General features: G+C 39.3%; 1 protein-coding gene across 11 annotated transcripts in view; it reads right to left on the bottom strand.

The window, feature by feature from the left end:
* Positions 1-24,578, bottom strand: part of ptprt (protein tyrosine phosphatase receptor type T) — a 541,100-nt gene that overhangs the window by 299,501 nt on the left and 217,021 nt on the right. For all 11 annotated transcript variants that reach the window (XM_062050776.1, XM_062050836.1, XM_062050792.1 and 8 more), the window contains exons 9-10: positions 11,726-11,841; positions 10,551-10,731 (exon numbers count right to left, since the gene is read on the bottom strand). In XM_062050776.1, coding sequence (XP_061906760.1) covers positions 10,551-10,731; positions 11,726-11,841 — 297 coding nt within the window. The remainder of the gene's footprint in view (positions 1-10,550; positions 10,732-11,725; positions 11,842-24,578) is intronic.

Genomic DNA, 24,578 nt, shown 5'->3' with positions numbered 1-24,578 from the left:
TTACTAACGATATCCGTATCGGTCCGCCCACCCTTCCTGACATTCAGTAGTTCTAGCTTAGCGGTTAGCTATGCATTATTGTATACTACTCTGATGTGTAGTGGAGCATCTCTAGCTATTCTTTGTCTTCTAGACCTCCAGTAATAATAATATATAATAATAATAATAATAATAATAATAATAATAATAATAATAATATTAATAATAATAATGGTACTTGCAAGAAACATATATATCTACGAGGATTAGAGATTTAGCAGAAGCTTCACATTGTGAAGGGACATTAACCACTAGCTGGCTAGCGAGGATGCTACTTTGCACTGGACGCGGTCCTTCCCATGTGTCATCAACATGCATTATTCCACTATGACAATAAGTAATAAATGCTCTATTGTCAGACAAATTCAAGTCAGTGTTTTTACCGTAAAAACAAGTGGTAAAGTTGTTCCTTTTACAGTATGTATGTGTAAAAACCACCGTCAATTTCACAACAGAATTCTGGATTTTTATTATAAAATGTAATTTTAATTTTTTTTCAGTGTATACTTGTCTCTTTTCTACTTGTGTTTTTTGTTGCGTTAAAAAACGATATATTTTTTTCCGATTCAAACACTTAAACATGAAATCAGTTTCAGAGGAGAATGGGCTCTCGGCTAATCACCGGAAACCTGACTAAGGCTATGTCTACACTAAGCCGGATAACCTCTTAAATGAACAATTATTTAGCCTAAGCCCCGTTCCAGCCACGCTAAACCATCGTTTAAGGTCCCCTTCCTCTGACAATTTTTTACACGGGTAAGTGTGCCGTGTATTTCTTGAATCTCCGGCTCTTAGCTTTGTATGGACTCATTGATCGTTTACAAACTGAGTTGGGAGAGGAAGTGACACCAGAAAGACCGCATCCCACACAGGAAGTGACATCAGAAAGAACGCACCAAAGCCAGCTTCATAATAAAGCGGTTTCGTAACTCGGAGCTAACCACTGGAAATATGGAGGCGAGTCATCCAGACATACCCGTGTTTCTCCTTTCGTCTGTACAGACGCTTGTGGAAATCACACATGAATACCTTAAGAGAAAGCGATTGCAGCTATTTGGGATACAACACTTCTCAGACGGCAAGAGAACTTTCGAATGTCCAGGTCAGCTGTGATTCTACTTACCGAAAAACTTTGTCCATTTGTCAAAGCCGAGTCAACGAGAATGCGGGCTCTCTTGGATGTGATAAAAAAGGTAGCGTGAGCTTTGTATTACCTGGCCATCGAGGGAAGACTACGGAAAACGGCGAATGCTTTTGGACTGGCAAAGCAGACTGTATCAGTTATTGTCCACCATGCATGTCGCGGACTCAACGTCTAGGTCCAGAGTATATAAAGTCACCAAAAACTAATGGACAATGAAGGTGAAGGCAAAAGAGTGAGGAGTGTCCTGACCAGATATCTAAATCCCTAGATTGATTGATGTAAAATGTTATTTATTACATTGTTTACTTACACATGTCGATTAAAGATTTTATTAATTTATGATGGCTCAGGTGTGATTCACTACAATAGGGCCCCACAGCACACTGGATTCCAGTTAATCGAAATACCACAACACTGGATATTGTTCAGAGAAGGTAAATTTAAGAACTTGCACACTGGAGGTGACCAGAGGTGGGTAGTAACACATTACATTTACTCCGTTACATCTACTTGAGTAACTTTTGGGATAAATTGTACTTCTAAGAGTAGTTATAATGCAACATACTTTTACTTTTACTTGAGTACATTTATAGAGAAGAAACGCTACTTTTACTCCACTCCATTTATCTACATTCAGCTCGCTACTCGCTACTGATTTTTATCGATCTGTTAATGCACGCTTTGTTTGTTTTGGTTTGTCAGACAGACCTTCAAAGTAGGATCTATCGCAACGCTGCGTTTCACCAATCAAATGCAGTCACTGGTGACGTTTGACTCCGTTTCACCAATTAAACAGAGCCAGGCGGTCACATGATTAACTGCACATAAAGTTTCAGCGGCAAACAACAACAACAACAATGGCAGAGACAACAACGAACGCAAACACCCCTGGCCACACATAAAATTGATGTTCACACTTCAGACAACCAAAAAAACAGTTAAGTAATGCGTTGTCATATGTGTCTCCCCAAACAAGTGGACATTTCAGCTTACATGAACTCAACGTCAAATTTGAGGAACGTTAGTAGATATTTTGGCTGTCACTGTAGGCTGATGTTAGCTTCCCTGCTATGAATCACTGTCACATGTGTACATAGTGCGGGGACATTTATTAACGCACTGCAGCCTCATAGACAGACAGACAGAGACACACACACACACACACACACACACACACACACAGTCGCACACACACTCACGCATGCATATAAACACCAATCAGAAGTGCACAGTATGTTCTCAGGTGCAGCCCACACCTATCAGAGTTTATGGTTTGCGTAAAGGCTAACTTGTTATTTTCCTTTGTAATCTCTGCCTACTGAGCCTATGGTGCTGTTAAGTTATTGTGGCTCAATTTGCCTTAATTTTTATTTTTATTTTAATGTATTATTATTTACTATATTATTGTTTTAGTTGCTTAGAGATATTCCTGGCTCAGAATTTTTTCATTGCGATTTTTATGTTTTTGTGCATTATTTGTTGCTGTCATCATTAAACGAACAGGTTACTCATCAGTTACTCAGTACTTGAGTAGTTTTTTCACAACATACTTTTTACTTTTACTCAAGTACATATGTGGGTGACTACTCCTTACTTTTACTTGAGTAATACATCTCTAAAGTAACAGTACTCTTACTTGAGTACATTTTCTGGCTACTCTACCCACCTCTGGAGGTAACTATGACGTGTGCAATTTTTGGACATGCGTATTAGGTCGCGTTGCGCCGGCGGACGGAGGGGGGGAGGGGGTTTTAAACGACCATTGTGTGTGTTTGGACAAGGATAAGGTTAAGTGGGATTTACCCTGGATAACCTTAGTGTAGAAGGAACCTGAGCCTTGTGATTGGCACAGCAGCGATAGGGGCAGATCCTCCTCATTGGAGGCACAGGAAAAAATCCAAAGCAACATGTGTGCACTGCTTACTGAAAGACATATTCTGCCTCCATTTTTGTGTTCATAACTCTGTCACAATTGCGAGGAAAATATAAAAAATATATATTTTTAGAAATATGACAACCCCCCTGAAGTACGTCCTCTAACGGAAACCCCTCTGCATTAGGTTGATGATACATCCATCCATCCATTTTCTACCGTTCATCCCTGATACAGTCATGTATAATATGAACAAATTCAACAGAATGAAGAATTTGTGTTAGTCGGTCAGTGAAGCTCAGAGTCACTACAATGAAACATCAAGTGTGTTTTAACACATGCGGCGTGTGCACGCGCAGCTTCCTTGGAGCCATCTCAATAAAATATACTCGCCATACTGCGCAAACAGTAATTAGCCTCCATGCGCACAATTGCTTTTCCGCTCCCTAATTAGGGAATTACAAACTGGAGCGCTACGACGATTAAATAAAAAACAATTAAGAACAAAGCAATTACGCCTTTTTTCCCCCGCCCCGAAGCAAGTGCTGCTCCGCAGTCACGTCGGGTGGGTTTTTAAGTCTTTGGAAGACGAGCGTGCACTTGGCTGGGATGCAATGTTCCCTGGAAGCTAATTCCGTGTATATTAGCGTGAGATCATCAGGCGGGCAGTGAAGCCTGAGGACGTGTGGGATCATTACAAGGAACTTTTTAACCTGCTTATCATGCATGCTGCAGTAATGGAGTCAAGCTATTCCACTTTATCACAGACATGTTGTGCAGAGAGCTAGCAGCCATCAAAGCACTATTACGGAAACATGGAAATCGCTTCTGGAATGTTGCTTCTCCACCAAGCACCATTGCTGCTTCTTGCAGCAATCAACGCCTGTGCTGAGTCTCGATTGGCGAAGTTCGGAAACCACCTCAGAAATCACTTGGCTCTCCAGTTACCACCATATTGATAATACAGTAGCCTAGTAGGCCTAAGTATTCATTAAAAACAAGGCAGAGGTTTTATTTAACAAGTATATTCAATATTTTGGCCACTGTAACATTACACAGTTTGAAGAGTAACACTGTGTTTGAAAATGGGAAAATAAAACACTGTACTTCAATCAAGTGCTTATTTGGCGTACCACTAGATGGAGCCCGCGTACCACTAGTGGTACACGTACCACGGTTTGAGAATCCCTGCTTTAACAGGTTTAGGACAGAATTACCCAGTCAACATGCTCAGTGGCCTTGTGGTTAGAGTGTCCGCCCTGAGATCGTGAGTTCAAACCCCGGCCGAGTCATACCAAAGACCAGAGCCGGCATAAGCGTACTAAGCGCTTGCTTAGGGCCCCGCGGCCACCAGGGGGCCCCCAAAAGCAATTAACAAAAAATTCTTCTTTTTTATTTTTTGCATGTACGAGTCTGAGTCAGACTCATACATGGCAGTGATTAGTATTAATAACAAAGTCGGCCATCAGATTTCTTACAGTGATGTCATAAATGACTTTGCCTCCAGAAAAGCCAGGAAGCACAGGTTTTAAGGAGTGGGTGGAGTGGTGTGGGTGGTGAAGAACAGAGGAACAAAACTGTGATGTGATGGTCAAATTTGTGAATTAAGGACCTTAATTTAAGGTAGTTTATTTTGATTTTTTCCCCCAAATTTTTTTGCACATCGTTATGTACATTTACATAGTTTTAATATGTAGTAACTTTATATTTGTTTATAAACCGTTATGTTACCTTGTTTCTGGTAACTCTGTTCATTAATATTATTTAAATATTTGCTTGATATTTAATTTAATTATGTTGTTTTTTGTACAATTGAATTTGTTCCTTTTTATATATATTTAAGTGATTTTATTGTTGCACTTTATTGTTTTTCTTGCACTACGAATTATTTTTGCACATTGCTGTTTCAGGTTTTTGTTACCAAAAATAATAAAGTGAATCAGAATCAGCTTTATTGTCCAGTTATGTTTAACACACATGGAATTTAACTTCAGTAGACTGTGCTCTCTTTGTACAAAGTAAACATTAAATATGAACAATTACCTAAAAATATAAACTAGTAATTAAAGACTAATATGTACAAGACTGATGAGACAAGATGACACTTTTACTGTAAATACAAAGCTTTATCACTTGGACTGTTCAACCCCAGGCCACTCTTGTAGCTGAATGTTTTCTACATTTTAAGATTAGGAACCATATGTGGCACTCTGGACATCATTCGTTCATTCATTGGTATTATTTATGTTCTTAACTGGGCCACCCCCATATCTTTATAAATGACATGTCATTTGTAAAGACATGCCAGGCTGACAATAGGATAATGTAAACAACACTGCCAGAGCCACAATGAGTTTATAGTAGGTGTGTGAATGATCAACAATCAATATTATTGGCAGAAATAGAAGCCCCCAAAATCAAATTTTGCTTAGGGCCCCATGGAGGCTTGGGCCGGCACTGCCAAAGACTATAAAAATGGGACCCATTACCTCCCTGCTTGGCACTCAGCATCAAGGGTTGGATTTGGGGGTTAAATCACTGGTGATCAAGGGTGATGGGTCAAATGCAGAGACTATTTTTTTACCACACCTAGTGTGTGTGACAATCATTGGTACTTTGACTTTAACTTTAACATATGTGCACTAAGTATACAGAATACACAGTATACTTATCAAAGTGTACTTATGGAAGTATTGCAATAAAGACTTTCCTTTGTCCTTACGAACGGATCGCAGCTGGACTGCAGGTTGCCTTAGAAGACAAAGTTTCATCAGTTCATGCTTAAAGACTAGATAGGACAGCTATAGTCTGACTAAAGAACTAATAAAGGCTTCTTAGGTGCGGCGTGGCTCGGTTGGTAGAGCGGCTGTGCCAGCAACTTGAGGGTTGCAGGTTCGAAACCCGCTTCCGCCATCCTAGTCACTGCCGTTGTGTCCTTGGGCAAGACACCTTACCCACCTTCTCCCAGTGCCCACACTAGTTTGATTGTAACTTAGATAATTTGACAATGTAAAGCGCTTTGAGTCACTAGAGAAAAGCGCTATATAAATATAATTCACAACTGAAATGGCTTCTAAGACAATGTGAAAATTCCAGTTGCGATCCATTCAGTGCCCTGAGAAAATAATAACATGTATACAGTAAATATATCCCATCCATTTTCTACCGCTTGTCCCTTTTCAGGAGCTTATCTCAGCTGCATTCGGGCGGAAGGCGGAGTACACCCTGGACATGAATATTCACATTCATCTCATTATGGACGTGATTTGGGATTGGGGACATTTTAAAAGGAAGAGTTTGTCCCCTGCACTTCTTAGCTTCCAAATAGAATGTAATGCTATTGAATGAAGACAAGTAAAACACTAGTGCAAAGCGGAACACCGCTGCTCAGACTGAAGCCTGTCCCTTTAGAACGCCAACAAGCTCATTGATTGGCTCTCTGGCGCTGTCGTCTTGCCAACGTGACAATGATTGTTGAGCTGTTTAAAAAATATATCATGTTTAATAAACATTTGCATCAAGCAAAGACATTGTCCAGTCCCATGTTGATAATATTAACAACTTAAAAATGATCCATCTAAGGCAGTGGTCCCCAACCTTTTTGTAGCTGCGGACCGGTCAACGCTTAAAAATGTGTCCCACCGACTGGGGGGTGGGGGGGTTATGGTATTATTTTTTTTATTTTTTTTATTTTTTTTTATAAAGAAATACAATCATGTGTGCTTACGGCAGGGGTCACCAACACGGTGCCCACGGGCACCAGGTAGCCCGTAAGGACCAGATGAGTCGCCCGCTGGCCTGTTCTAGAAATAGCTCAAATAGCAGCACTTACCAGTGAGCTGGCATTTACAGAGAAAAAAGGGCTGCACTTTCCCTCTGTGCAAATGGTGCTGAAAGACAATGCTTCTGCATCTGAGGCGTTTGACAAAGTTGCAGAAAAGTACTCTCAGGTCATAAACAGAGTTGGGCAAGAGTTTGAGAACAGGTTTTATGACCTGGATCAGCTTGAGCCATGTGTGTCCTTCATTTCTAATCCTTTCATGAACGTGGACATATCATGCATTGCTGAGCAGTTAAGTACAACATTCAGCCTGGATGCTAAACAGGTGGAGATTGAAATTGTAACACTGCAAAATGACCTCCACCTCAAAGCCCACCAGGCTGCACCAAACTTTTGGTGCCTTGTTGACACAGAAAAGTACAGTGGTGTATTCGCAGCAGCTATGAAGGTTGCAAGCCTGTTTGGTTCAACTTATCTTTGTGAATCAGCCTTTTCTGACATGAACTTCATCAAGAACAAACACAGAACACGCCTCACTGATGCACATCTGCAAGACTCACTCAGAGTTGCAGTGTCAAGTTACACACCAGAGTGCAACACACTAGTTAACAGCATGCAATGCCAGGCTTCCCACTAACTGACAAAGAAACAGATAACAGATTTGGTGTCCAGTTCAAAGTGTGACATGATTTATTTAAAAATTTGAGAGTTGACTTTTGTATTTTATTATTATTATTGTTATTATTTGTACAAACATGGTGCAAAGTAATTCATGATTTGTTAAAAAATGTTAGTGGCTAGCTAGTTAAAATGGGATATTGTGATTTCACAAGACTGTCTTAGAAGTGATCATTTGAAAATGTTCAATTTGAAAAATGTGCACTTACAGAAAATATAAAAATTAAGTGTTGCATATTGATATTTATCTGTTTCTATATATATTTATTGTGAGAAACATTAAGATGATCAGTGTTTCCACAAAGATAAATAGCATTAATTATTAATAATAACATAGCGTTAAAGGTAAATTGAGCAAATTGGCTATTTCTGGCAATTTATTTAAGTGTGTATCAAACTGGTAGCCCTTTGCATTAATCAGTACCCAAGAAGTAGCTCTTGGTTTCAAAAAGGTTGGTGACCCCTGGCTGACGGACTGTATCCCTGCAGACTGTATTGATCTATATTGATATATAATGTATATATTGTGTTTTTCATGTTGATTTAATAATAATACAAATTAAAAACTTTTCTTTTTTTTTTTTTCTTGTGCGGCCCGGTACCAATCGGTCCACGGTACACCATGTGTTGCCTTCATTATAACACACTTTTATAAGACTTTTAAAGTAATTTTGATAGTAGGCTAACATAGACACATCATCGGTTGCCTTTTTTTTTGTTTTTGTTTTTTTTGTCATAAAGAAATACAATCATGTGTGCTTACGGACTGTATCCCTGCAGACTGTATTGATATATATTGATATATAATGTATATATTGTGTTTTTCATGTTGATTTAATTAAAAAATAAAATAAAAACAAATATATTGTTATTATTTTTTTATTTTTTTTATTTCTTGTGCGGCCCGGTACCAATCGGTCCACGGACCGGTACCGGGCCGCGGCCCGGTGGTTGGGGACCACTGATCTAAGGTACAGTGAGTAAAGACTAAAACTTCTATTTGCGATAAATCAGGATTAATTTCGAGTTAACTGCGGACAAAATGTGATTCATCATGATTGATTATTTTAATCGTTTGACAATCAGTGAGATACACAAAAGTTATGTGCCTTGTCTGACACGCCCAATTCTGAATTCTATACAAAATTGTCTGCTGTGTTGTGTTGTATTGTGTCGTGTTGCGCTGTGTGTGTGACAGAATGTAAATGTAGTCATTAGTAGAATACAGTGATTGTAAGTAGCAGGGTAAACTTTGGAGTTGTATTACTATGTCATTCTATATTTGCAATCTTAATTTTTTAAAATTGTTTCTGGCAACAGTAAAGCAGAGTAATGTGTATTATATGGAACTAATGTTATTGTAATGCCAGCATTAATAAGAGCCATTGTAGTACTGGAGGACTCCAGCAGGGAGCACGTTATGCTAGGAGCTATACTAGGGGACACCTGACTTCCTCCTTGCAGTCATTACAGACGTGAGCAGAACGAAGTTGTGTCCTCGTATCTGTGTACTCAAACATCTCCCTTCTCAAGTACAAGTGTCTTTATGTAAATAGTGTGTTTAAACAAGTTTGAAAGTGTATATTTTTATGATATGTGTCCTTTCAGTCGACGAGGCTTTATACATGATCTAGCTCATGCTAAAGCTAATTGCACTGCCGATGTCGAAGCTGATGCTAACTGCATCAATAGTGTTAAATATATAGAAAGGTACTGTGCGTAGTTAACGATTAATCTGTGTATATTTCTGCTGAAATGTGTATTTACTACAGTTTCTGGGACTAGTTCAATGTTTAATATTAAGGAAGGATGTTACTAAAGCAGTATGGGCCTATTATGTTGGGTGAACTTCTGTATTTACTTGAGACATCTTCCAAAACTGTTACACTAAGGCAGTGATTTTCAACCTTTCTTGAGCCAAGGCACATTTTTTTCATTGAAAAAATGCAGAGGCACACCACCAGCAGAAAACATTAAAAAATGAAACTCGGCAGCCGATATTGACAGTAAAAAGTTGTTGGATATGAATTCAAACCATAACTAAGCATGCATCACTATAGCTCATCACTATAGCTCTTGTCTCAAAGTACTGTCACGACCTGTAACATGACGCCGCGACTTATTTATAAATTTTTTGTGTTTTCCTGTGTGTAGTGTTTTAGCTTTTCCTGTTTTGTTGGTATTTTCCTGTAGCAGTTTCATGTCTTCCTTTAAGCGCCATTCCCCCGCACCTGCAATCAAGAATATTTCAGTTGTGCGGACACTATCTTTCTTTGTGGGGACATTGTTGATTTCATGTCATGTTCAGATGTACTTTGTGTACACTGTCTGCTCCACACGCTGTAAGTCTTTGCTGTCGTCCAGCATTCTGTTTTTGTTTACATTGTTGCCAGTTCAGTTTTAGTTTCATTCTGCATAGCCTTCCCTAAGCTTCAATGCCTTTTCTAAGCGGCACTCGCCTTCTGTTTATTTTTGGTTTTAGCATTAGACAAATTTTGACCTGCACCCTGCCTCCCGCTGTCGTCTGTGTATTGTGATCACGACAAAGCAATTAGCTACCATCTTCCACCTACTGATATGGAAGAGTATTACATAGTTACTCTGCCAAGCTCTAGACAGCACAGACACTCAACAGCAACACATTATTTGCGGATTATAATTACTGGTTTTAAAAATGTTTTTTTAACCCAATTAGGTGAAATTACATAGTCTCTCACGGCACACCAGACTGTATCTCACGGCACACCAGTGTGCCACGGCACAGTGGTTGAAAAACACTGCACCAAGGGAAAGTCTATTAGTGCAAAGAACAGGAAAACCTACTCGATTGTTATTTGAATGTATATTCGTATGATAATACTGGAGTGCATTTTATGAATATTTGTCGCAATACTGTGTATTTCTACATGTTTGGTATTTGATTTATCTCTGGCAGTCATTACAGACGTGAGCAGAACTAAGTCGTGTCCTCGTATCTGTATACACAAACATCTCCCTTCTCAGGGTGATTACCCCATGGTTGTATGTGCGCTCACCGTCCTCCTCCGTTTGCTTAACGATCTCCTCGCTCTCTTTGCTGCCCTCTGGGTTGGCCAGAACCAGCCGCAGTCGCACCGTGACGAAGGGCCTCAGGTCCCTGAGGGTGTAGCGCGACGACGTCTGGATGAGCTCCTCGGCCGCGAATTCCTGCTGGTTGAAGACGTACTGGTACTGCACCTGCAGAGAGAGACGGAGTGCATCCATCGGACCTGTCCTCGTTCTTCCACAGCAAACATTTCAAAGCATTATTTGATGAAAAATAAAGACTCACGGACAAATAAAGACTGTAGTCCAGGGGTGTCAAATGCGGGCCTGATCCGGTTTTATCCGACCCGTGAGATGAGTTTGCCAAGTATTAAAATGAGCTGTTTTTTTTTAACAAAAGAAACTGCTATTCTAAATGTGTCCACTGGATGTCACAATAGCAATTCTGTTTGGCAAGCAAACGGTTTATACCGAGACCAAGCAAGAGATACACAGTAAAGGGTGACTGTGGCTCCTCCTCCTTGACCCACATGAAACTTAAAACCTGCCGTTTTACGTCTTCTGCTTCGAACACATCGTTATTTGGCACCCTTACTTTCCCAAAATGTCTCTGTCAAACACGAGAAAAGTGAACTTAACCTTTTGAATAGTTTTTACCTCCGTTTCTTATTATTTGTTTAGTTAGCACTAGATTGAAACATGGACATGACATAGGAGGTATTTGATGCCTCGAGGAGTTTACATGTTGTGTTTTTTGTTCAATCCCAGAATGACTGTGACTTAATCCTCGCTTTGTAGAAACACTAAGACCAAGTCTAAGCTCATTGTGTTTTTGAAGCTGCACCAATATGCTCAGAATTTTCAACAAACTTACGGTGTTTTGTCCAGATTGTGATTTGTACGTTTTCAGAATGTGTTTTTTCTATTTTTGGCCAAAGTAAAACAAAGAAAACAACCTGGAGTTGTCTTTATTTTTAGTTATCATGCCATGATTTTACATTCCGGCCCACTTGGGAATACATTTTCCTCCATGCAGCCCCTGAGCTAAAATGACTTTGACACCCCTGCTGTAGTCCAACAACTGAACTATTCATTAAGAAGTATAATAATACATAATGATAACTTATAAAGAATAATGTTTCGACAATAAGGGTGATAAAATACTGTTTGTAATGTAATGTCGTACCGTCAGATTGTAGCTATGACAGCGTGTTACGGCGTAGCCAAACGTCTCCCACTGTATGGTCAACAGACGGGCCCTGACGTCCACGACGTTGACGCTCTGGGGACCGTGGACCGGATCTGAAGGAGACACAATTGGACCAGAAGAAAAGTTAGTCGTAATTGATTGCATTCCTATTCCAAACTGTTGTCTATTCCGACAATGGCTGATTGATTGATTGATTGAAACTTTTATTACTAGATTGCACAGTGCAGTACATATTCAGTACAATTGACCACTAAATGGTAACACCCGAATAAGTTTTTCAACTTGTTTAAGTCGGGGTCATGATACAGATATATACTATCATCATAATACAGTCATCACACAAGATAATCATCACAGTATGTACATTGAATTATTTACATTATTTACAATCCGGGGTGTGGGATGTGGAGGGGGGTGGGGGGGGGGGGGGAATTAGGTTTGGTTGATATCAACACTTCAGTTATCAACAATTGCATCATCAGAGAAATGGACATTGGAACAATGTAGGACTGACTTGGTAGGATATGTACAGCAAGTAGTGGACATAGTGAGAGAGATCAGAAAGCATAATAATATGTATCTACATTTGATTATTTACATTTGATTATTTACAATCCGGGGAGGTAGGATGTGGAAGGGAGGGTGTTAGTTTAGGGTTGAAGTTGCCTGGAGGTGTTCTTTTAGTGCGGTTTTGAAGGAGGATAGAGATGCCCTTTCTTTTACACCTGTTGGGAGTGCATTCCATATTGATGTGGCATAGAAAGAGAATGAGTTAAGACCTTTGTTAGATCGGAACCTGGGTTTAACGTGGTTAGTGGAGCTCCCCCTGGTGTTGTGGTTATGGCGGTCATTTACTTTAAGGAAGTAGTTTGACGTGTACTTCGGTATCAGGGAGGTGTAGCGGATTTTATAGACTAGGCTCAGTGCAAGTTGTTTTACCCTGTCCTCCACCCTGAGCCAGCCCACTTTGGAGAAGTGGGTAGGAGTGAGATGTGATCTGGGGTGGAGGTCTAGAAGTAATCTGACTAGCTTGTTCTGGGATGTTTGGAGTCTAGATTTGAGGTTTTGGAGGTGCTAGGGTACCAGGAGGAGCATGCGTAATCAAAAAAGGGTTGAATGAGAGTTCCCGCTAGAATCTTCATGGTGCTTTTGTTGACCAGAGAGGAGATTCTATAGAGAAATCTTGTTCATTGATTGACCTTTTTGATTACCTTGGTTGCCATTTTATCACAGGAAAGATTAGCCTCTAGAATGGAACCTAGGTAGGTGACCTCATCTTTCCTGGTGATAACAATGTCACCCACTTTTATAGTGAAGTCACTGACTTTCTTAAGGTTGATGTGGGACCCAAATAGGATGGATTCCGTTTTACCCAAGTGTATGGAAAGCTTGTTGTCAGCAAGCCAGGTGCAAATTCTACAGAGTTCAGCACTGAGGATTTTCTCCACCTGTGACTTGTCCTTGTCGTATACCAGCAGGGCCGAGTCATCCGCAAACAAGGACAATTCACAGTCACATGCTGATGACATGTCGTTTATGTATATTAGGAACAGTAAAGGCCCTAATACACTGCCTTGGGGGACTCCACAGCTTACTGAGAGGGGGGGGGGGGGACACGGTGCCGTTCACCTCTACCACCTGTTTCCTCCCCTCCAAGTAAGATTGCATCCAGCTCGATGAGGTTTTATCAAATCCGATTGCTCTGAGCTTATCCAACAGTATAGCGTGGTTAACGGTGTCAAAGGCCTTCTGAAGGTCCAGCATGACCATGCCGCAGTATTTTCCCGCGTCCACTTCATGTTTGATGTGGTCGGTCAGATAGAGAAGGCATGTGTCAGTGGAGTGGTTAGTTCTGAAGCCGGATTGGAATTTGTACATGAGTTTATTTGTGGCAAGGTAACTATCGACCTGTTCATAAACTATTTTTTCCATTACTTTTGAAATGGAACTGAGAATAGAAACCGGTCGGTAGTTGCCAGGTTCTAATTTGCTTCCTTTTTTAAAGAGGGGAGTTACTCTTGCTATCTTGAAATCTTTTGATACTTGGCCTTGTATAATTGAGAGGTTTATTATGTGCGTGATGATTGGGGCAATGGTGGTGGCTGAGTCTCTGAGGAATCTGGAGGGGATATTGTCAAGGCCGGTGGCCTTGTTTGGGTGGAGCGCGCTCAACTTTTTAAGCATCTCGTCAGCTGAGACCATTTCTAATTTGAAATCGTTGTTGGATACTCTTAGCTTTCTGTAGAAGGCTTTAATGTTTTCTACACCAAAGCAACCAGAGTGGTGGGACAGCTTGTTGACTAGAGTTGTGGCTATGCTGGTGAAAAAGGTGTTAAGTCTGCTTACTACCTCCATTTTGTCTGTAATGAGGGAGTCACCCTCCTTGATGTTGATGTTGGTGAGTCTGGTTTTAAGTTTTTGGCTGCAGCCTGGAAGCTGGTTGTTGAGGATTTTCCAGAGCTCACGTGGCTTATTTGTGTTTTCCTCTATTTTGTTGTTAATGTAATATTTTTTTAAGGATTTAGTCAGGTTGGTTGTCTTATTTCTTAATTTATTGCATTGCTTTTTGAGTGTTGAAAGGAGTGATTTGAGGTTATTATCGGGTTGTATATCTACTTCGGTTTTACACTTTTGGTATTCGGAGTATTTTCTGTCTCTGTCTTTTATGACAGCTAATAGGTTTTAAAAATGGGACCCATTACCTCCCTGCTTGGCACTCAGCATCAAGGGTTGGAGTTGGGGGTTAAATCACCAAAATGATTCCCGGGCGCGGCGCCGCTGCTGCCCACTGCTCCCCACTGCTCCCCAAGGGGATGGGTCAAATGCAGAGGACAAATTTCACCACATCTAGTGTGTCCTTTAATCTTAATCTTTAATCTTATCCATGGCTCAGAGCGGGCTTCCATCCTGACTGTTCTCACGGGAGCCAGGTAATTTAGTATAGTTAGGAACGCTGTTTTGAAGCGATCCCAAGCATCATCGACCAGGTTGCTCGTGAGCACAGGGGACCAGTCCCACTCACCTAATTTTAGGTTGAAATTAACACTGGAGTATTTTTTAAGGGATCTGGATTGGGTTGTTATGTGGCCGTTGGCTTTGGGTTTAGCTATTTTGCGGGTGCAGAAGGTTAGATAGTGGTCGCTAAGACCACAGATCATGACCCCACTATTTTTTATTTTAGGCCGGTCTGAAGTGAGAATGAGATCTATGGTTGATTGGGTGGAATCACACACCCTTGTCGGTAGTGTTATTAGCTGGGAAAGACCGTGTAGATTACAAAGCTTGCTGCAGGATCTGAAGACAGGCGCATCTCTGCATTGACACCACCTGCTGGTCTGAAAGAGCATATCAAGCTGGTGATTACGCCATGACCAGGAAATAGACATATTCATTAAGAACGGGAATCTTACAACAAATCACCTTTCATTTCCGATTCTTAGAGTGGTGATTCAATTCTGAATTGTTTTTTTTTATGTTTTTGTCCTGTCCAGCTACTCAGGCAATTCATATCGTTGATGTAGATGCCCCAATCGGCTGTAGATAGATAGATAGATAGTACTTTATTGATTCCTTCAGGAGAGTTCCCTCAGGAAAATTAAAATTCCAGCAGCAGTGTACAGAATTATGAAAATGTATTTTAGAAAAGAAAAGTGTGGGATACTTCTCTTGTGGCCTCATTTGTATTTGACTTTATTAAATGGATTTATATTATTATTTGGTGCAGCCGGGCAGGAGGGGATAGAAATAGAAAAAAAGGAAGACAGAGGGGGAAATTGCGGGAACAAGAGGGGGATAAGACATAGACAACAACAACAGCAAACACAACAATAACAACAACAACAGAACAACATCAGCAAATACGATATGTACAAACATGATGGTAAAAGTGATAGCAAAGAAGCAGTTAGTGAAATAAATATTAATAATACAGAAATGACAATCAACATTATTACACTACAAATGAAGCAATACAAATACCAATAGAAATACCATTATTGATCAAATCAAATCAACTTTATTTATAAAGCACATAATGAATAATAATAATTACCTGTATTATCAACAATACAATTGTTTTAAAATGCAACCATACATATATGTAATGATAACTTGTAATACAAAATAAAGCAAATAAATTGAGGGGAATAAAGAAAAGCCAACTATATTAACCTTGTAGATTGTTATAGTAAAACATATTGTTACTGAATTGTTTCTTGATTCAATACAATTCTTGAGTTCTTGATTCTCACAATTTATTATTTGGTAACAAGTTACAAAAGCTCCTGGGTGCTGACATATTATGGAACCATTCTGAATCTATTTAGAATGAGAATAAATCACAATTCAGATGATAATGAAACTTTTTGAGCACCCCTAACATTCATGCTGAACAGTCTCTCCCATACTTTCATTTATTTGTGGCGGCTTGGCTACCTCTTTACACATCAGATGACTGCAAAACAAACATTTTTTTTTAGCTCAACTTGTCATAAAATAAAAGATATAAAGTAAAGTGAAAGCTATGTGCCAAATTGCACACTCTGTTTACCTAAACGAGTCACACAACAAGTGCACATTGTTGCCGCCATATGCTGGACTGCCATCCGGCGCTTTGTGTAGCATGACTGACGGCGCGCTAACAAGCTCGTTTAAAGCTCCAGCACCACAAAGCTGGTTCTGCCTAATTAGCGTCAATCAGTGAACAACGGCGACCTAAACAGGTCACAAGATACACTCATTAGCCACGTGATATTACGTGTTTCACTAATCAATTAATGATTTGCAACACGCTGAGAGAAACTAAGTCTGTGTGTACAACAACAACTTGTTTTAGAATTTAGAGGGGGGCTTTTTTTTTTCACTGGGACTAATTTTCAAGTCCTTACTGTTAAACAAACATCCAAAGTAATTGCACTGCAGCATTATAACAGTAACACTGATTACATTTTCTGAAAGAAATTAAGCCTCATATTTATTATTGTTATTAGATTTTCCGAACGATCCCAACTAAGGAAATCAACTAGGTTTGCACGATAGACAATGTGCAATATAAATAACATACATTTGGCTGATGATAAAGCTTTTAATACTATCATCATATTGTGACGACGCATGTTGATGACGCAATCTGGCTGTGTTCCGTGAATTTGATGGCGACAAGCAGATGACCGTGTCCTCAACGCAATGTTTCTCCTCAGTGCAAAGCAAATTCCAAGACTACAAACCTTGCTTGAATATCAGAAAATAAACTTTGTTCATTACAAGCGCCATTATCACTTGAGGATGAGGAAAAGCTAAACATGCTATACTATACATTGTAGGAGGATATGCTAACCCAGGGCTGTCAATCTCATTTTAGATTCGGGGCCACATGGAAAAAAATGTACTCCCAAGTGGGCTGGACTCGTAAAATCACAGCACGATAACTTAAAAATAAAGACAACTTCAGATTGTTTTCTTTGTTTAAAAATAGAAAAAGCACATTCTGAAAATGTACAAATCATAATGTTGTTGGGTCTTATTTTACACTTACATGTTGCGGTTAATAGTATTCTATCTTTATTCGTTGTTATTTATACTTTCTGAATAAATTATGTGATAATGTTCATCAGTCAACTCATTGGTGTTCATTTTCAATCTATCAAGATAAAAAAATAATATAATAAATGATAATGATAAATGGGTTATACTTGTATAGCGCTTTTCTACCTTCAAGGTACTCAAAGCGCTTTGACAGTATTTCCACATTCATCCATTCACACACACATTCACACACACATTCACACACTGATGGCGGGAGCTGCCATGCAAGGCGCTAACCAGCAGCCATCAGGAGCAAGGGTGAAGTGTCTTGCCCAAGGACACAACGGACGTGACTAGGATGGTAGAAAGTGGGGATTGAACCCCAGTAACCAGCAACCCTCCGATTGCTGGCACGGCCACTCTACCAACTTCGCCACGCAGTCCCTTATTATTATAATATTAAAATATTATTAAAATATTATAATATTAAAATCAAATGATGTACTGATGTACTAACATCATGTGTTTGTTTGTGTTTTTTTACATATATAGCATAATCTACATAGATACAAATAATTGCTATTGCGACTCCTACTGGACACATTTACAACAGCAGTTTCTTTCCTTTAAAAATTTCGGCTCATTTTCATACTTAGCAAACTCATCCCGCGGTCCAGATAAAACCTGTTCCTTTGACACTCCTATGCTAACCGCTAACCAGGAGCTTTATTATAAACAGTGGTTGGTCAATATTACGAATATCGAAAGTAACGATACCAAGTGTAGTATAAGTACATAGTTAATACTACAGTGATTAGTAGGGGGGTAACGACTGATCGATAAATTGATTTGTATTCCTAAATTTTAAGTACATCGATTTGTGCTCTGCAAATTTTGCTTCCCGTAAAATTCCCAGATCGTTTAAAAAGAAAATTGATCAATTTTATTGATACTATATAACGGAAAACATTGGATTTAAGAACGTCAGACTTTATATGAAGTTTAAAACTTTTAAAAATAAGGACATTAAACCTTTAGCCTAAATATGGCGGATACCAGTGACGTGCGGTGAGGTTAATGGCTGGTGAGGCACTGACTTCATCACAGTCAGATTTACAAACATATGAACCCTAAAGAGTATCTTATTCACCATTTGATTGGCAGCAGTTAACGGGTTATGTTTAAAAGCTCATACCAGCATTCTTCCCTGCTTGGCACTCAGCATCAAGGGTTGGAATTGGGAGTTAAATCACCAAAAATGATTCCTGGGCGCGGCGCCGCTGCTGCCCACTGCTCCCCTCACCTCCCAGGGGGTGATCAAGGGGATGGGTCGAATGCAGAGGACAAATTTCACCACACCTAGTGTGTGTGACAATCATTGGTACTTTAACTTAACTTTAACTTTACACACAAACTGTAGCACACAAAAAAGCACATTTAATAAAAATAACTTTATTATGGTCTTACCTTTACTTATAAATGAAGTCCATGCGCCGCTCCTTCTGAACAAAAGCATCGATAACTTGTTTATAGAAGTCTTCCTTATCTTTCTTCAGTTTTAAAAGTCTCTCTGTCTCGATGGAGACCTTCCTTTAATTATTACCTCCTGCTTCGATTGAAAGTCCAGTTTAGAAAACTGTTTTATTTTAGATATGTAATCCTCCATGTTAAAAGTCCAGGCGAGAGGAAAAAATAAACATTGCACTTGACTTGCTAACTGTTGCTGCTTGTTGTCACTTATTCTGCAGCCGAGTAGTCGCAAGAATGATCCCTGGGATCACTAGCGCCCTCTACCACCAGGAGGCGGGATTACTGCGAGCCTCACCCAATGCGTCTTCGCATTCGTTTTATGATTGCTCAGCACAAGAAATACGTTACACACATACAGTTGTTGACAAAATACACTGTACATTATATACCTCAGCTAACTGAACTATGGAAATTTATAATATAATTCATATAGCAATACGGTCTCACTGCACAGCAGGCCAGCAGTTAGCCGAGTCATTGCGCGATCCATGGTGAGGCTCAACTGGCTGGTGACTCACCGCAAGTCTCTTCTCAGTATTTGAACGGCAAATGTGAAAATTCAGCGATTTTGAATAAAAATAATCTAAAACTGGTGAAGTTAAATGGAAAATAACTTTATAGTATAATCACTGGATACATATAACAATTTAATTATTTTTTTTTTTTTTTACATTTTTTTTCTTTCCATGATGGCACATGAGGCCCTGCCTCACCTGCCTCCCCTGACTGCACGTCACTGGATACCTACGTTCAGGGGCGCCGAAAAGGGGGGGTAAATGAGACGGATTCTAGGGGCCCATGATGGAGGGGGGCCCAGAAAGGCCCTTAATGATGATGAAATTATAATGTTGCCGCTGTGTTGGGGGCCCTGTAAAGATTATTTTCATGGGGCCCAAAATCCCTAGCGGCGCCCCTGCCTACGTTGGTCGAGAAAGGTCATACCAAACGCAAACACCACAAGACAATATCATAAATTACAAGGCAAAAACTTTCAGCTACAGCACAATTGCAAAAGCCACAACAAATACAAACGACACAACACAGTAATTTAAAGTCGCAACACAACTTTAAGCCACAAAAGACTCGACCGAAACAACGAAAGTGACAGTGAAGCAAGTTACCGCAACGGACCAACTTCCGGAACACGAGAACTGGCACATAAGGAGAAATCATTTAATCAGAAAGAAACAAATACAAAATATGGACCAAAGAGGTTATGGAAACTAGGAAGCGAGGGGCCGACACCATCAACAGAAATGGGGGAGCATACATGCTTCCGCACACTTGGGACGCTGTCCGTCATCAGCGACGTCAAGGCGAACAGATACGGTATGGCTGGATTGGGTAGCTTTATTTAGCATGTAAATCCACTGTTAAACTGTTGGTTACTATACTTTTAATGAAAATTGCTTCAATGTTTAAAATGTGACCAGATAATGTTTCCTCTTGTTAATTCAACCTAAAGTGTTGGTTGCACATTATTCAAATAAGATGTGAATGCATTGCCCATTAATTGTTGTTAACTTGTTTGTGTCCATAGTTCAGTATACATAATTACCTTACAATAAATAACATGAACATAGGAAAATTCCCCTGCAGTGTCCATTATCCAGTATTTTATTTCACAGTCACACTGATTGTTTTTTTTTGTTTTTTTTCTAAAAAGTTACTGGATTGATTTCAACTGACCGAATTGTTTCGAATCGAATCATTCTAAAAAAAATGGTATCGTCCCTGAATCGTATCTGCAACCACAAATATTGAATTGCATTGTTACACCCGTAGTGATTAGTTTTGTGTTTTTTTAATCATCATTATTTTTATTGTCATTGTTTACAAATCATTCCTGTACACAGGAGGACTTTAAGGGCACAAATTAAAATCAGAGTGTAAAATAAATAAACATAATTAAAAAACTACCAATGACTTTATTTTGCTCAAAATTGAGCATGTATTTAAAATGAATGAGGAAATAATTTAAATATTCAATTGGTATTTTTACATCCCCATACTCTGTTTTGTCTGATTTATAATTGTGATCAAAAATGTAACCATTCAATGATTTCAAGTATCAGCTTTGGTATGCCCCTGTAACTACTTGGTATTGGATCCATACCCACATTTGTAGTATCACCCAAAACTAATGTAAAGTATCCAATCAACAGAAGAATAAGTGATTATTACATTTTAACAGAAGTGTCGATAGAACCATGTTAGAAGAGAAACTAACCAGATATTACCAGTAAATTAGCAAATAGATTCGAGAAAACAATAAAACAGGAAATTACAAAATGTGTTTATTATCATTTATATGCCAAATAAATCATGGGGATATATATAGTTAGCACAGGAGACTGCAATATTAAGTATACCGCGATATAGATTTTAGGCCAAATCACCCATCCCTAATATCAAGCCCAAAAATCTCCTCGATCTAAACAAATGGGATATCCTTACAAGTAAACTTAACGCACAAAGTTGTATGACCAAAGGATTTATGTCCATGTAAGATTAGCCCAATGAGAGCAGATTAGAGGAGGCCATGACAGATAAAGCCCCTGATACGGGATTGTGTTGATACTTTTTTAAAAATTTCTGGCAACAGGAGGGCTTCAAGCAGCAGGACGCAGTCGGATCAGCGGCGGCGGCGGCATTCCACAAAGTCGAAGATATCGTGTCCACGTGTGGCTGCCTTCTCCGGACTCCCTGCGGATCCTGAGGGTTTTAAGAGTCTCTGTTTTGATTTAAAGAGCAAATCCTGTAAAGTAATCTACCATTTCTGGATAAGACCGCTGCAGACTGACATTTGGAAGTCTTCAGAGAGGGGGTGCATAAGTGATGTCTGGCCCCGCCCTCAGATCAACAGGATCACAGGAAATGAGACATTAGCCTGGAAGCGGCATTGAAGTAATTGAAACCAAGGCATTGACTTATAATATGAAACATATCCTTCCAACAGATACGTAAGTATGAAGGTATTACACATTAGGAAATTCAAGTAGTCTTCACCCTTCAAGAAAAAGTCCAGTTGACCATCCTGTATCGTACATGACTTGTTTTTGTGCTTGTTTAAACTCTTTTATCGAGTCTTTATCAACATTGAACTCACAATATAAGAAGACAAAGCCAGAGTTTACATCAATAAGGATACAAATTAAAGGTACAGGAACTGAAATAAAGCCAATGTTTTTAAAGTATATGATAAAAAAAAATCAAGAAGATTAAAAAAGATGTAGAAAGTTATATTGCGTAGTAACACGCTACATTTACTCTGTTACATTTAATTAAGTCACTTTTTTAGGTAAATTGTACTTGTCAGAGTAGTTTTAATGCAACATATTTAGTATTTTTGTGAAGAAGAAACACTATTTTCACTTACATTGAGTTTCAATCTGATCGCTTCATTTATTTAATCATAATTATATTTATTTATAATTTATTGATTTCTGCTTGCAAAGACTTACACTATATTGCCAAAAGTATTTGGCCACCTGCCTTGACTCGCATATGAACTTGAAGTGCCATCCCATCCCTAACCCATAGGGTTCAATATGATGTCAGTCTATCTTTTGCAGCTATTACAGCTTAAATTCTTCTGGGAAGGCTGTCCACAAGGTTGCGGAGTGTGCATTGGTAAGGTCACACACTGATGTTGGTCGAGAAGGCCTGGCTCTGAGTCTCCATTCTAATTCATCCCAAAGGTGTTCTATCGGATTCAGGTCAGGACTCTGTGCAGGCCAGTCAAGTTTATCCACACCAGACTCTGTCATCCATGTCTTTATGGACCTTGCTTTGTGCACTGGTGCACAGTCATGTTGGAAGAAGAAGGGGCCCGCTTCAAACTGTTCCCACAAGGTTGGGAGCATGGAATTGTCCAAAATGTTTTGGTATCCTGGACCATTCGAAGTTACTTTCACTGGAACTAAGGGGCCAAGCCCAACTCCTGAAAAACAACCCCACACCATAAATCCTCCTCCACCAAATTTCACACTCGGCACAATGCAGTCCGAAATGTAGCCTTCTCCTGGCAACCTCCAAACCCAGACTCGTCCATCAGATTGCCAGATGGAAAAGCGTGATTCATCGCTCTAAAGTCCAGTGGCGACGTGTTTTACACCACTGCATCCCACGCTTTGCATTGGAAACCCATTCCATGAAGCTCTCTGCGTACTGTACGTGGGCTAACTGGAAGGTCACATGAAGTTTGGAGCTCTGTAGCAACTGACTCTGCGGAAAGTCGGCGACATCTTTGCACTTTGCGCTTCAGCATCCGCTGACTCCTCTCTGTCAGTTTACGTGGCCTACCACTTGGTGGCTGAGTTGCTGTTGTTCCCAAACTCTTCCATTTTCTTATAATAAAGCCGACAGTTGACTTTGGAATATTTTGGAGCGAGGAAATTTCACGACTGGATTTGTTGCACAGGTGGCATCCTATGACAGTTCCACGCTGGAAATCACTGAGCTCCTGAGAGCGGCCCATTCTTTCACAAATGTTTGTAGAAATAGTCTCCATGCCTAAGGGCTTGGTTTTATACACCTGGTTTTATACACCTGCCAAGTGATTAAGACACCTGATTCTCATCATTTGGATGGGTGGCCAAATACTTTTGTCAATATAGTGTATTTTTTGGCTAGTTATAGAGACTCACATGACTCTCTTTCACCAATCCAACGTGAGCGCTAGTGACCTTTGACTCCATTTCACCAATCAAAAAGAGGCTGGCAGTCACATGACCGCACTCAAACCACACTCCAAGTGCCATGACTTCACAACTCTTCAATGTTTACTTACAAACTATGAAAATTAACATGTATATCAACTGTCACTACAAATGTTCACATTTCAGCCTACAAGAATTCCACTTCCAACTAGAGCAGGGATGTCCAAAGTGCGGCCCGGGGGCCATTTGCGGCCCGCAGGTAATTTTTTAACGGCCCCACGGCACATTCTAAAAACACGATGAAAAAAAATAAAAAACCTAAAAAGTGGTATAAAAGAGCAAACAGGTGAAATGTAACAAGAAAATGTTGCATTATTTACTCTAATAACAAAAAACTGCCATGCAGGCTGTTTCTTTCTTTAAAAAATAACAATTAATCAAAATCAATGTCATTATGAATTATTGACCTATTCAAGGCTCCATTTACTTCACATTAAATATTCCACTTTGAGATATGTTGGGGGGAAAATGTTGCATATTTTTTGGTTGCCATTTAAAAAACTAAGTTTTTTAAAGAAGGGCCTAAAAAGAACAAACAAAAAACATAAACAACAATACAACTTATAATTGACGTATAGATCTGAAGTTGATCTTGAGACTATTGTGGTAAAAGTTTTAAAAAATGTTGGATTCATTATTTTAAACTTTACTGAGCAGTACCCTTTTGGATCCCCAATAATTTTAGTGGGACTTTTTTTTTTTAAGTGTCATTGCTCAAAAAAATAATGAATTAAAATCAATGTTGTTATGAGTTATTGACCTTTTTAAGACTCCAATTATTATATAATCTCAAATATTCCACTTTAAAATTTTATTGGGGGAAAATATTGCATATTTTGTGTTTTTTTCCATAAAAAAACACGGTTTTCCTTGACAAAAATGGCATACAACTTAAATCTTTAAAAGCGTTATATTTACAGATAGACCTAATGTTGATCTAGAGATTTAAACCTTGAATAATAATAATAATAATAATAATACTAAATAATGACACATTTGTAATATATTTTTTGACCCAAACCTTTCGGGGTTCCCGGGATCAAGTCTGAGTGGAG

Source organism: Entelurus aequoreus, linkage group LG01, assembly GCF_033978785.1.
Source record: "Entelurus aequoreus isolate RoL-2023_Sb linkage group LG01, RoL_Eaeq_v1.1, whole genome shotgun sequence".
In the NCBI taxonomy this organism is placed as follows: domain Eukaryota; kingdom Metazoa; phylum Chordata; class Actinopteri; order Syngnathiformes; family Syngnathidae; genus Entelurus; species Entelurus aequoreus.
Note: the sequence above shows the minus strand (reverse complement) of the source record. Positions and strands in the feature narration are given on the sequence as shown.